This window comes from Elephantulus edwardii, unplaced genomic scaffold (genome assembly GCF_000299155.1).
Source record: "Elephantulus edwardii isolate Elephantulus edwardi_28Jun2011 unplaced genomic scaffold, EleEdw1.0 scaffold00168, whole genome shotgun sequence".
Lineage (NCBI taxonomy): Eukaryota > Metazoa > Chordata > Mammalia > Macroscelidea > Macroscelididae > Elephantulus > Elephantulus edwardii.
In genome coordinates this window covers 3546092-3560238 of record NW_006399918.1, presented here as the reverse complement: position 1 = coordinate 3560238, position 14147 = coordinate 3546092, and the positions used below count along the sequence as shown (strand labels likewise).

General features: G+C 38.1%; 2 protein-coding genes across 2 annotated transcripts; one reads left to right on the top strand and one right to left on the bottom strand.

Moving 5' to 3' along the window:
- The first annotated feature begins 1947 nt into the window (after positions 1-1947).
- LOC102871271 (olfactory receptor 10J1-like) lies at positions 1948-2880 on the top strand. The gene has a single exon (XM_006895526.1). The coding sequence runs from the start codon at positions 1948-1950 to the stop codon at positions 2878-2880; it is 933 nt and encodes a 310-aa protein (XP_006895588.1).
- Positions 2881-4862: 1982 nt separating this feature from the next.
- On the bottom strand, positions 4863-11718 carry LOC102870863 (mucosal pentraxin-like). The gene is made up of 2 exons (XM_006895525.1): positions 11655-11718; positions 4863-5458 (listed from the first exon to the last, which is right to left on the bottom strand). Exons 1-2 carry the CDS (start codon positions 11716-11718, stop codon positions 4863-4865), a joined length of 660 nt encoding a protein of 219 aa, XP_006895587.1.
- Positions 11719-14147: the final 2429 nt, after the last annotated feature.

Sequence of the window (14147 nt, the reverse complement as noted above, 5' to 3'; positions counted from 1 at the left end):
AAACATTTCTAGAGTTGTAATGACTTCCTATCCAATGCATATAACTGAGTCATTCCCTTATTCACTTATATTGTTCCCAGATATAAATATAATACATTATTTTTGTATTAATACATATCTCTTATTATCTTTAAATAAAATTATTTCAAATGGAAATATTAAACCAAAAGGTATATATACACACACACATATACATATATATAGTTGTTGACTGACATCAAGTCAAGCATAACTCATTGCATCACTATGAATAAAATAAATGAACCTTGTTCTATAACTATTGTTGTTTCTCTAAGTTCATAGAGTTTGCAGAAGCACACTGTTTAGGAAGTGAATGCCACTATAAATAACTATACATATATAGTTTATATATATATATATATATATATATATATATGCATATATATACAGTTTCTCATCTGGTGATTATGATTTGTCAGCAGAAGTTTTGAGAGATATGTAGATGGATATATAACTATATAGCTATAATGTTTACATTGTTGTAATTGTTGTTGTTATCTGCCATCAAGTTGCCTTTGACTCATAGTGATCCTATATAAAACAGCTCTGAACCCTGCTCTATCCTGAGACAGTCTCACTGTCTTCAACACAGCTATGCCCTTAGAATTAATATATTGTCTATGACTTATTAATATGCACAAACCACTTAATCTTTATATTTTAGATTGCCCATCTATAACATAAAAATAATTACTATATCAGAGTCTTGTGGTATATATATATGCTGAAAATCTGCTTTCTTGTTATAAGAAATTATTATTATTTTAATTTCATATTGAAGATGAGAGCTTTCTAATTCCAATAACTCTTCAGATAGAGAACAGAAGGAGAGATAGATAAGTCAATTTCCCCAAAGATGCCCAGTTTAGTATTTTGGAAAGTAGAAAAGAGAGCTCAGAGTCTAGTTGTTAAGTAAACAACTTGAGAAAATTTACATCTAAGCACAAGCTAAAAAATGCATAGAAACATGCACAATTTAAGAGAAGAGGTAAGAATAACATTTAGTACTTGAACTACACTATAGGGGGAAAGATTTATAGGTTATATTTGGTCCTCAATAGACTTACTTGAGAACGATAGTCATTTATTGAAGAATGGGAGCACATATCTTGGTTGTTTTTTTAGGCTTTTTATGGTTGTTGTTTTGTTTTTAAAGTCAAGTGGTGGTGGAGCAGGGTTTCTTATGGGCATGTGGCCCAGAGGGTCTAGACCTTGAAGAAGGACATCATGCCTTGTAAAGGTGAAGGGACAGCACAAGAAGAAAGACCCCAGATGAGATGGATTGACACAGTGACTAGGGTACTGGGGGTAGGTGTTCAAAGTCAGTGATATTGGCTCAGAACAGGGCAGGCTTCTGAGCTATTGTATATAGGGTCTCTATGAGTTGCAGGCAACATGATGACACATAACAACAAAAGATTATGGAAGAAACAGAGATGTGGAGCAGAAAGAAAGCAAACACTAATGTCTAGTTGGTGCAGAGAACATTCCTTTATTTACAATGCAGGAAGAAAGATTTTTAAAATGATCAAAATTATTTAGATTAACAAAATCTAGAATTATAAGAGAAAATCCAGTCCAAATTTAAATATTTATTCCTACTTCTTTAGCCTTAGTTTTATCCTAATGTCTATATTCTAATTCACCAAGAAATCAGTTCCTAAAGGGTCAGGCAACCTTTCTTCTATCCAATGAATGCTACCTCTATTTACTCTTTCATACCCTTTTACATAAATCTTTTTACTAGAAATAATTTCCTAATTATGTTTTTCTTTTACCTCTAGGTGAATTTTCTCCATGAATCTGACATCACTCCAGTCACAGGATCCTTATTATCGCTTCCTCCTTAAATTCTCCACAAAGCAGGCAGTGTTGAAGTGCTCTAGCCGGCCTATGTTTCCCTCTTTAATATCTGAAATCTACTCAATGAAGAGAACAAACTATACATTGGTAAGTGAGTTTGTTTTCCAGGGTTTCTCCAGCTTCCATGAACACAAGCTTACTCTCTTTGTGGTGTTCTTTGCTTTGTACCTTCTCACACTGGCTGGTAATGTCATCATTGTGACGATCATCAGCATTGATCGTCACCTTCACACCCCCATGTACTTCTTTCTTAGCATGCTGTCCATTTCAGAGACCATGTACACACTCGTCATTGTACCACGAATGCTCTCCAGCCTCATAGGTCTAGGTCAACCCATTTCCTTGGCTGGCTGTGCCACCCAGATGTTCTTTTTTATCACCTTGGCCATCAATAACTGCTTTCTGCTCACAGCAATGGGTTACGACCGATACGTAGCCATTTGCAACCCCTTGAGGTACACAATTATCATGAACAAGAGGGTGTGTGCCCAGCTGGTGTGGGGGGGCTTCAGCATTGGACTGCTTGTGGCCATAATTCAGATCTCTTCTGTGTTCAGACTGCCCTTTTGTGACAAAGAAGTAGCCCATTATTTCTGTGACATCCGCCCTGTGATGAAACTTGCCTGCTATGACACCAGTTTACATGACATCATTAACTTCATTGTCAGTTCACTAGTTATTGTGGTGCCCATGGGTTTAGTCTTCATTTCATACATCCTCATCATCTCTACTATCCTCAAGATTGCCTCTGCTGAAGGCAGAAAGAAGGCCTTTGCCACCTGTGCTTCTCATATCACCGTGGTCATCATCCACTATGGCTGCGCCTCCATCGCCTACCTCAAGCCCAAGTCAGAGAACACCAGGGATCAGGACCAACTGATATCAGTGACTTACACAGTTTTTACTCCACTCCTTAATCCTGTTGTGTACACATTGAGGAACAAGGAGGTCAAGGATGCCCTTCACCGTGCTATTGGCAAAAAACCTCTCACTTAAGATATTTGATATATGCAATTTCTCATATTCTTTAATCTTAAAAAAAAAAGCCTGGACACATTATTTCTACTTTATGCAGAAAGAGTTGCAAAGTTAAGTACTGAGCCTTCACTAAAATATAGTTTCCCTCATTTAACTCTTTAAAGAGGAAAAGAAAAAATCATTCTCCTATATCCTCTACTGATCTTATAGTTTGTTATCAGGGGAATGGCCAGATGCTGCTGATAAGATGGGAAGCTGGTAGAGAATCATAAGTAAGGAAGCTGATGGTTATCAGTTTGTTGATGATAGAAAACTGAGCTGTATAACATCTATTTGAAGTGATAGGTTGAAAGAGCAGCCTAAATGTCAGATTCTGAGCTCTGGATTTCAAAGGGAATGTGGTAGATGCACCAGATGTGTTGGAAACACATTTGAAACTACCTTCAATACTTATCACCACTTTCTCTTTGGAGCAGTGACAAGAGTAATGGACCTTTGACATTTCAAAGTAAAATATTAGTAGCTTTAAGGATTCTCACCTGCTTTGGAGACACATGAAATGCTGTTCTTTGCAATTTTGTTGAGGGTCACATTATAACTGTGCCCTCAGTGAGACTTGACCATCCATTCATTGACTTAGTGAGTAATAATGTGATCACATCTCGCAAATGAATTTTGCTGCTGTTGTATGTACTTTGTTGGGATAGCACGCATGTTGCACTGTGTCTGTGAGCATAAAGAGTCATGGTTGTATAGTGTGTTACATATTGGGCTGCTAAGCAAAAAAGACTGTGGTTTGGATACCTTAGCCTCTCTGGGGGATAGCTCTTCATGTAAAGAATTTACAGCCTTGGAAACTCTATCATGTTGACATGTGTGGGAATCTGACTGGTTGGTGGCAGTTTGTTATTTACATTCACGGCATAGGCATATCTAAGTATATTTTTTTTAAATGAAATTTGAAATTAAATTAACCTTGTTATCTCATTTCTAGAACCTAGTCTCCTAGTTTTCCTTTCTTCTCTAGAATGTGAGTTGGTAGTATGTTAATGAGCTCATTTTCTAGAAACAGTTGGGGGTGCCTGTTTTAAACTAGTTTAAACATTTGTTTAAACAGGAGTCTGGGGAGGGGCATCTAGGTCTCCTAATTTTATTGTTAAAGAGAAGTCTTTCTTGATTTGTAAAAAAATTAAAAGTTTAGGATTTTGCCTGGAGGGAAAAAAACCAAACAAAAAACAAAACAAAACAAAACAAAACAAAAAACCAACCAACAATAAGCTGACCTTGCCAAATATCTTTCAGGCCAGAAAGAGTTCTTGTAAATAGAGATCAGTTCCTCACTTCGTTCCCTAATAAGATAAGAGCAGGCCAAATGTCATCTCTTGAAGATACACTGAAAGATTATTTCAAACAATAGGTTTTGTAATCTCTAATTCCAGAAGGACCAAGAAGAAAACACATGTTTTTTGAGCTATTGCCTATCTGAAAGTGAAGAGAAGCTTCAGAAAGTATCTTTACTTTTATATGGGGTTCCTGAGAACTCTCTGAGCTAATTACAAAGTAAACTTTCACACTCCTACTTCTGAAAACTGCTAATTTTAAGGGGTTTTGGAATCTAACTCATTGTAATATCCCACTTTGCAAAAGCCCCTTACCCTTAGTAACAATACTATTTTGAACGTTTGAGTACTCAGAACTCTCATAGGACTTTCTCACAGCACTCTGCATGTCTCTATGACACTGGAACCCAATATTGGAAAATCGTGTGTTTTCATGAGTTCCTATTATTTGATGCCTTAGAGAATTATAGTGTGATTCATCTGAAGTGATTTTTTGGGAACACAATAAAAATGTTCAAGGTTTACCTAACCTTTATCTTCTTTATGGAGATTTTTCCATCTTAACAGAGCCAGGAAAAAATGGAATCAATGCATTTAATGGCAAAGGGTATGTATAACTAATTATTACTAAATACAAATCATGTCTGAAAAGAACAAAGCTCAAATCCACACCTTGGTTTTAATCACCACATAGCCATGGTCTTTATAATGCAGGGTCTGCCAATTTAGCAGGTTGCCACTATGACATGTGTCACACATATCCTTTAGGGGGAGCACATGGTCCCACAAAGACACATCCCATATCTCCCCAACCAAAGATTGGTTTATGTCAAATGTTCCTCCAAAGGAATCCTGCTCTTGTCCCAAGATGATCTTTGCCTCTGACCCTATAACGTATCCCTTCCTCACGCCCTTCCTCCCCACCAGTTTCCTGTTGACCCAGAATTCAGCAATCCCTGAGGCAGACTCCCAGCTGGTACAGACATGGATTGGGGCATAAGGTGACTGCGGTGCCTTGAAAGTAACCCCAGAATTTCCAATGGACAGGAGGTACTCTCCCATTTTATTCACAAAGAGAAGCAGCTCATTTGCCTGGGACTGAGTGCTGTAGGAGAAGAGGCTGTAAGTACGAGTGAGGTCTGTGAAGGTCTTCAAGCACAATGTGAAGTTCTGCAAAGGCTTCTTCACCAGTGGGATCAGGGACACATACGCTGTTTTTGATTCTTGAGGGAAAATAAACACTTTTCCTCTCAAGTCTGTGGAGAAGAGACAATGCAACAAAAATATGGTCAACTCTCTTGTTTGCTTTGCTCTCCCTTTAGAATATATGCTGCCTCCTGACAGAGGAGATATAGCACATCAGAGTCTACAAAGTATCATTTAGTGTTTTATCTCCCTTTCTGTATAAGGAAAATGTTAGTGCTAATAATCTGGGATTATTATATTTAAAATGTCTTCTATCAACTATTGTAATCCCTAGGTGATGTAAATGCTTAAGCATTGGGCTTCTGAAAAGTCTGTCATGAAAATTCTATGTCAGTAGTCAAGCCAACAATAACTTTCATTAATGCTATTTTATATCAACTGCTATGGCCCCTAAAATATACATTGGAATTCTAGCTATATACCTATAGATATAATAGACTTTAATTGTGTTATGTCATCACGTCTGAGTTATAAACAGAATTTATGAGAAAAGTTGTTGTTTTTGTTGTTGTTGTTTGGTGCCTTCAAGTTCAGTACAAACCATAAGGAACCCTATGAACAACAGATCTGAACTCTTGCCCTATCCTGTTCCATCCTCACCATCTCTGACACACTCTAATCCACTCCTGCAGTCACTATGTAAGTCCATCTGGCTGAAGATTTTCCTCCCTTTTGCCACCCCTCCACCTTTTAAAGTATGATATCCCTCATCAAAGAACAGGCACAAGACTCTCCTAGCAATGTGCCAGACTACATGAGATGAAACTTTATCACCTTTGCCTCCAACGAGCTCTCTGGTGGCACCTTCTCTAAGACTTATCTCTTTATTATTTTGGAAGTCCATAGGATATTCAGTACTTTTCTCTAACACTACAGCTCAAAAGCATCAATTCTCCTATCATCGTTAGCCATTGTCCAGCTCTCAGACACATAGAAAGTGATTGAAAAGAGCAAGGCCTGGATCAGGTACACCTTAGTCCTCAAACTTACATCATTGCTCTTCAATAATTTGAAGAGATCCTTGCCAGCAGATTTTCCCAGTGCAATACACCTCCTGCTCTCTTCCCATTCCTGAGATAGTTGTTCCAACAGAATGTGGAAGTGTCAAACAATATCATTAATAACACATGCAAGCAAAATACTGCTAAAGAGTATTAAAAAAATGACTAGAAAAGTATGTGGACAGAGAACTGCCATAAGTTCAAGCTGCATTTACAAGAGACCCTGGCACAAGGGAGATCATTGCTGATGTCAAATGGATACTGCCTGAAAGAAAAGAATACTTTTCTTGACCATGCAAAGACATTTTACAGGAAGAGAGCATCATAAATTATGGCTAATTATTGATAAGAATGGGAACCCAAGAACACTAAATTATGCTCATGAAAAACCTATACTTATAACAAGAGGCTGTTGTGCAAACAGAACAAGGGAATACTACATTGTTTAAAATTAAGAAAAGTGTGTGTCAGAATTGTATCCTTTCTCCTTACCTATTCAATCTGTATGCTGAGCGAATTATTAGAGAAGTTGGAGTCTATTAAAAAGAATGTGTCATCAGGCTCAGAGAAAGATTTACCAATGACCTAGGTTATGCAGATGACACAACTTTGCTTGCTGAAACTGGAAGACTTGAAGTGCTTGCTGCAGAAAGTCAAAGAAATCAGCCTTCAGAATGGATTGCATCTCAACATCAAGAAAACAAAAATTCTCATCATTGGACCAATAGGCTACTTCATGATGGAGAGAAGACAAACTGTCAACAACTTCACGATTCTTGGTGCCAGTGGTCAGGAGGTCAGAAGATTAATTAGAGACATAACAATATATTTAAAAAGACAGACACAACCAAAAATGCTTGAGCTATCCACAAAAAAATAATTGACTAGTCAAGAACTCGATTTGGATTTTCAGCCTCCATAACTTTGAGGAAATAAAATTCCATTCTTCAAAGCCACTAACTTGTGTAAGAGAAGCACTAGCTAAGTAAGACATCAACCTCTCCTTTCTTCTTTACAAAATTCAATAGACTAGCAAATACCTGTCTAAAAAATGAAACTTGAATAACTCAGTGAAGGTTATGTACAAAGCTTGTAGCATGTCAGAGTTAGGGGATTCTTCTGTGAGACAACGGTGGTCATGTTACCCATAATTTAAATGACCCTTTTTAAGTATTGGCTTGGTTCTGCTAGACCACCATCAACCTAATGGTTAATGAAGTGTGAGGCACAGACTCAAACTCATTGTTCTCCAGTCAGAACTGATTCATAGTTGATCTTCCAGCAATTTCTGGGGCTGTAAATTGCAAGGAAGGAGACTGCCCATTTTTCTTCTCCAGAGTCCCTGTGGAGGCCTAGCTTTTGGGCTTGTCCTGAAATGCCGTATGGACTACACCACCAGACTCCTCTGAATAGTATATAAACCACATTTTTCAGACCTCCATGGTGCTGTCACCTGTCTCTTCACTCCCTTTTTAAAATCCTGTTGTATTAGTTCAGGGTCAGTCTCCCGCTGTTTGTCTCTCCATAGCAACAGCATCAGGATCATGAAATTATTTACTGTTAGCTTATTTCCTCACAAGATCCACAAGAGAATAAGAGACCTTAATCATTATGAGATCAACTTTTCTGCTTTTGCTTAGGAAGGCTAACTTAACAAAAACCAAAGGTCTGGAAAATAGGAATAATGACTAATTGAATCAAGGGAGACATAGTCTAGAAATATTAAGAAATCTTTTTTTTAAGAAATCTTGAATTGTGTTAGTTTTGCTTAATAGTAGGAAATGGAAAAACAGCATGAATTCCTATTTCCTTTGATACCAATTTTTTTTAAAGAAATGTTCACCTAGGGAAAGAGAACTAGAAAAGATTAGAGACTTCAGTAGCTACAGAGAGAAAACTTCAGCCAATATAACATGCATTAGAAAAACGGTAAATGCAGGAAATCAAGCATTTTCTCTGATACTGAATTTTTCCCTGTTTAATGTATAATTTTCTAAGTATGCAAACTATAAGTAAAATATTAAATATTAAGGCAGAAAGCAGGATTCTGAATAACGTGTTACTGATATCAATGTGACGGAGAAATGGGTATGTCAAACTTGAAAATATGTGATTCAACTCAGTTGCAGTTAATAGGGAAAAATATGGGAGAGAGTAGTGAAGAATGGCCAAACCATTTAAGTGGGTTTGTTTAGACCACCAGATTTTACACAGCACAAGTACATTTGTCCTTTAACCAATTTCACCTAAACTTCTTAACAATGCTACAAAAGATACTGCCTTTGTTCTGAACTGTTCTCATGCATACAATTTAGAATTATATATTCCTTTCAAACAGTTCTCCCCCTCATCTGTTCCAACTCAGTGTTCCTGGAGAAAGGATGAAAGTTATACATAAAGTCTTTCATTCATAGGGTTGCTGAGTCACCAATGACTCAATGGCACTTAACAGCAACACCATAGAGAGAAGTCAGTTGGCCTAGCAGACAGAAAGTGATGTTACCAAGCCAGAGGTGGGTGACTTTAATCTGCAGCCCTCAGGCCTGTTTTTAATTGTTTTGGTCAAACATTCTTCTAGGTTGTGTAGTCCTGGTCTGTCCACCTGCTGTATGGAGGTAACTTGTGGTTGCTGTGAAGCTGAACACTGTGACACTGATGTGTCAAATGTGATAGTGGTTACCCATGGTGGACAGTGTTTGGTAGAGCTCCCTGATTAAAACAAGCTTGGAAGCAGGAGTGGCATCCACTTCTGAAATAGCTTGCCTCCAGGAATTCTATGAACCTGGAGAAAGGACGAAAGTTATACATATGTTCAGGTCTTTCATTCATAGGGTCACTATGAGTCACCTACAACTCGATGGCACTTAACAACAACAACCCTTTCCCCATTCCCTCTGCAAACCACTTCCTTGTCTGTCCAGTTTTAGAAAAGGGGAAGGGGAGGGAAAGGTGGGGAATGTGCAGTAATAAATAAATTTGATTTTAAAAAATAAAGGACAAAAAATATCATCAACAGAAAATAGACTAAGCAGTAAGAGATAAAAGATTTTTAGTTTATGTGTAACATTTTTAGAAGCCATCTCTCACCTATTCCAATATATACAATTAATTAAAAAGTATAAAAACTGAAAAAAAACACACACACCCATACAAAAAAAAGGATGTTATTTTTATGCTCATTTTGAAGATAAGGAAACTGAGGCTCAGAGAAGTTTAGCAAGGACTACAACCTTCAAAATGTATCATATCTCAACATCGATAAAACAAAAGTACTCACAAAAGTAGGCCAATAGGAAAAACATTGTAATAGGATAAATGGAGAAAGAATTGAAGTTATCAGTGATTTTATCTTGATCTGATCAACAATCAACTCTCTTGGTACCAGCAGTCAGAAGATCAGGAGACATACTGCATTGAGCAGTCTGCATCAAGGATCTCTCCAAAATACTAAAGAGCAATGATGTAAGTCTGAAGACTAAAGTGCACCTGATTTTGGCCATGGTCTTACTGGTCAGTTACTGTGCATCTAAAAACTGGCCAATGAATAAGAATGAATAAAGAAGAATTGATGCCTTTGAGCTGTGGTTTTGGAGAAGAGTATCGATTATCGCACGGACTGCCGAAAGAATAAACAGAATTGTCTTGGGAAAAATGCAGCCGGAGTGATCCTTGGAGGCAAAGATGGTGAAACTTTATCTCTTGTATTTTGGGCATGCTGCTAAGAGAGGCTATTCCATGGAGAGAGACAACATGCATAGAAAGGTAGAGACTCAAAGAGAGAGAAGAAGTCCCCAGTGAGATGGATTGACACAATAATTGCAGAAATGGGTTCAAGTGTGTCAGAGACACTGAAGATACCACAGGATAGGACAGGGTTCAGATCTGTTCTTCATAGGGTTGCTATGATTTATATTTGACTTGTCAGCACTTAACAACAACCACCAAAAAAGAAATTGGTTTTCTAAATTTCAATCCAACCTCCTTTTATGATTTCACACTTTTTTTTCTGATGGCCTAAATTAAGACCTTGAAATACAACAGAGTGGGTATTCTAGTCCCTGTGGTAACTTCACTTTTTTAACAAAAACCTCAGTCTTCTTCTCTCCAATGAAAAATAACACGGCTTTTGCATGGAAAACAAAGGTACCTCTCACTTATCTATCACTGAGGCATCCTTGTATCCATTATACCTTTACTTATCACCATCTGTGAAGCTTTAAAATAAATGGATAAAATCAATTCCTCTTCTTTGACGTGAGCGCTCTTTTAATGAAGGGGATATGGGGAAAGTGAGTTATCTTACTTCCAAGATTACTTTCAATTCATTGCCAGTGAATCAGAACCAACTCAATTGCCATAGAGAAAATTATTCTTCTGTCTTCTGTGGACATGCTGGTGCATTCAAACCACCAGAGGATAACACCTTTGGGTTACTAGTGCACCTTCCTATGGACTATGCCCCCTCCCCCAGACTCCCATTAGGAGTTCTGTGATTTCTGTATTGAGGGCTTTATGTACGTTAGATTACTGACTGTGGGGGAATCCAGTTACCATATTGTGGGCTACCCTATGGAAAGGACCAAGTGGCAAGGAAGTAAAGGAAGGGAAGTCTCTGGGAAATTGAGACACACTTCATCTGACATATTGCTAGGAGAAGTTATTCCTTGGAGGAGGATATCATGCTTGGGAAGGTGGAAGGATGGCAAAGGAGAGTAAGACCCTCAAACAAGTGGATTGACACAGTCACTGCAGCAATGGTTTGAGGGTGTTAAAAATTGTGAAGAATGATACAGGGTAGGACAGGATTTGGATCTTTTCATAGGGTTGCTATGAGTCATGCTTGACTTGATGGTACCTCACAACAACATAACATAAAGATGTGAAGCCTCCTAATAAGCACATACAAGAGCTAAGAACTATAAAACAAAGGACTTAGATCCTTAGTCAAGCCTACAGATGAAGTCCTACAACCCTGATTGCTTGACTTCAACCTAAAGAGAGATCTTGAGCCAGAATCACTTTTGTAAGACACTTTCTGATTCCTGACCCACAGAAAGCAAGAGGCAATGTTAATCATTTTAAGCTTCTAAACTTTGAGAGAACTTTTTACATTAAAAAAATAGATAATGTATATACTACCATTCGTTCTCACCTTCCCAAAATAGCAGTAGCAAACAACAAAATGTGACACGCTCCAGTTTCTCTGAGATTTAGAGAGAACATCTCACATAAGCTCAGTACCTACCTGAATGTGTCACACCTCCTGAGAGAATGGCGAGAAACAACACATCCAGAAGAAGCTTCTCCATCTTGCTCTCCTTGACCTTCAAGAGTTGGAAAGAGTAACAGTGAAGCTGGAAGGAATAGCAGGGGCTTCTTATAATGTGATTTTTGCGGCCTATGCCTTTGTTCCAGAAACAGAACGCAAAGTCATAAATGGTAAAGATTAACTGGACCAGGATGTCATTTAAAAATGGGTTTGTTTACTTTTTACTGTTTCGGCAGTTGCATATTCTCTTTTATCTTCTAATTCTTCTATATCCTTCTGGAAAATCTTTTTCACAGTCCTTAAGCGGAAAAAAAGTCATGTCCTCATGAAGGAAGTTTTATATCTATTTTTTTTAACAGAACTATGGTAGTTGTTTGTTATAATTTTGAGAGGAGCACACTTGTGGACCACATTTACAGCCTAGTCTGCAAGGCTTTGTGCTATTAACCCAAATGTGGCTCCTCTCTGACAGTTTGAATTCAACAGTGGCTCCTCCCCTCCTGGAGAGAAAGATGGACAATTCCCTTCACTGCAATTTGTTGTTGCTGTTATGCACTGTCTAGTAGGAATCAGTTCATAACAGACCTTTGAGCAGGTTTTTAGATGCAGTAAATTGCACTGGAAGAGATTGTCCATGTTTCTTCTGCAGAGCATCTAGTAGGTTCAAAGCACGTGCTTTAGAGTGTGTGGTGCAGCTCCTTACCCTTGAGCCACCAGAGCTCCCTCCCTTGCAATTTATAGCCTCAGGGAATCTGCTGGAAGGTCAGTACTAAGTCAGTTCTCATTCCACTAAAATAAGTTTGGAGTGAGAATAGATTGAAATGGAGCTCTAGTCTATAAAGAGTTGCACTGCTAAGCCAAAGGCCACACTCTTCTGACAATTCAAAGCTACCACCAGGTTTTTGGGAGAAAGATGGGCAATCTCCTCAAAAGTGATTTACAGCCTTGGAAAATGGTGACAAGTTCAGCTGTATGTTAGAATTGACTCAATTACAGTGAAAGAGTATATTAAAAGGCTCCTAGTGGCATAGGGAACCATAGTGGCAAAGCCCATAGGGAGGGGCACCTCTCTGTTAGTTCAAATCTACTAATGGTTCAGTGAGAGAAAGTGAGTAATCTCCTCTGGTGTCATTTGCAGCCTCCAAAAAAACTGCTAGAAGATCAGCCATGAGTCCGTTTTCCCCAGCCCCCTCACTCAATAGCAATGAATTGAGAGTGCAGTTGTTGCTAGGTGCAGTTAACTTGCCTATGATGCAAAGTGATCCTATCAACAATAGACCTGAACCCTGCACTATCCTGTGCCATCTTTGCCCTCTCTAATGCACTAAAGCTTGTTACTAAAATCACTCTGTCAATCCATCTTGAGAAAGGAGAAGAGGTTAATATATAAAACTGGTAACCGAAGGTTGACAATTTTGTTAGCAAAAGTTTGGCAATGTTCATAAGTGGCTCTGCAGAATGGGCAACCACCTTCCATAAAGATTTGTGCCCTTGGAAACCAAAGGACAGACACTGAGTTAGACCCAACTCCACGGTAGCAAGTAGTAGATTAAGGACATTTATTCAGGTGGCTGTGGGGTTAAAGATATCTATATCTATCTGTATCTGTATCTGTATCTCTATCTCTATCTCTATCTCTCTATATCTCTATCTATCTATATCTATCTCTCTCTATATATATGTATCTGTATATCTGTCTCTGTCTCTATCTCTAGCTCTAGCTCTAGCTAATCTATCTATATCTATAAAGAGAGAGAGAGAGAAACTTTGGCTAGTGCCAGAATAGAAATGTTCTCAATGAAAAATAACCAGGTTGTTTATGAAGAATTATTTGTTGTTAGGTGCCTTCAAATAGAGTATAACTCATAGCAATTGTAAGAACAACAGACCTGAACCTTGTCCTATCCTGTGCTGTCCTTATCACCTCTGACACACTTGTGCCTATTGCTGCAGTCACTTGTCAATCCATCTTGTTGAAGGTCTTTCATTTGTTGTTTCCTCCACCAACTATCCAAGCATGATGTTCCTTTCCAAGGAATAACCTTGCCTAGCACCAGGCCCAAAGTATGAGAGATTAAGAAGCTTCACTATCTTTGCTTTCAAGGAACACTCTGGCTGCACTTTTTCCAAGACATATAAGTTCGTTCTTTTTGAAATCCACAGGACAGTACTCTTTCCAACACCACAATTCAAAGGCATCAATTCTTCTTCTGTAATCTTTAGTAATTGTCTAGCCTTCAGATGCATTAGAAGTAACTGAAAAGATCGTTACCTGAATTAGGTACATCTTAGTCTTCAAACTCAAATTATTGCTCCTTGGAAATTCAGAGAGCTCCCTGATGGTAGACTCCCAATTTCAGCAGAAATCTCCCGATTTCTTGACTGCTAGTCACAAGGATGTTAATTGTGGATCCTAGTAAAATGAAATTATTGACAGCTTCAATCCTTTTTCTATCTTTCATGATGTTG

Bases quoted from the DNA above. Each gene is read 5' to 3' on its own strand.
- LOC102870863 (XM_006895525.1), bottom strand. From the start codon at position 11,718: ATGGAGAAGCTTCTTCTGGATGTGTTGTTTCTCGCCATTCTCTCAGGA. The intron at 5,459-11,654 runs GTAGGTACTGAG...TCTTCTCCACAG, and splicing joins AGGAGGTGTGACACATTCAG to ACTTGAGAGGAAAAGTGTTT.
- LOC102871271 (XM_006895526.1), top strand. From the start codon at position 1,948: ATGAAGAGAACAAACTATACATTGGTAAGTGAGTTTGTTTTCCAGGGT.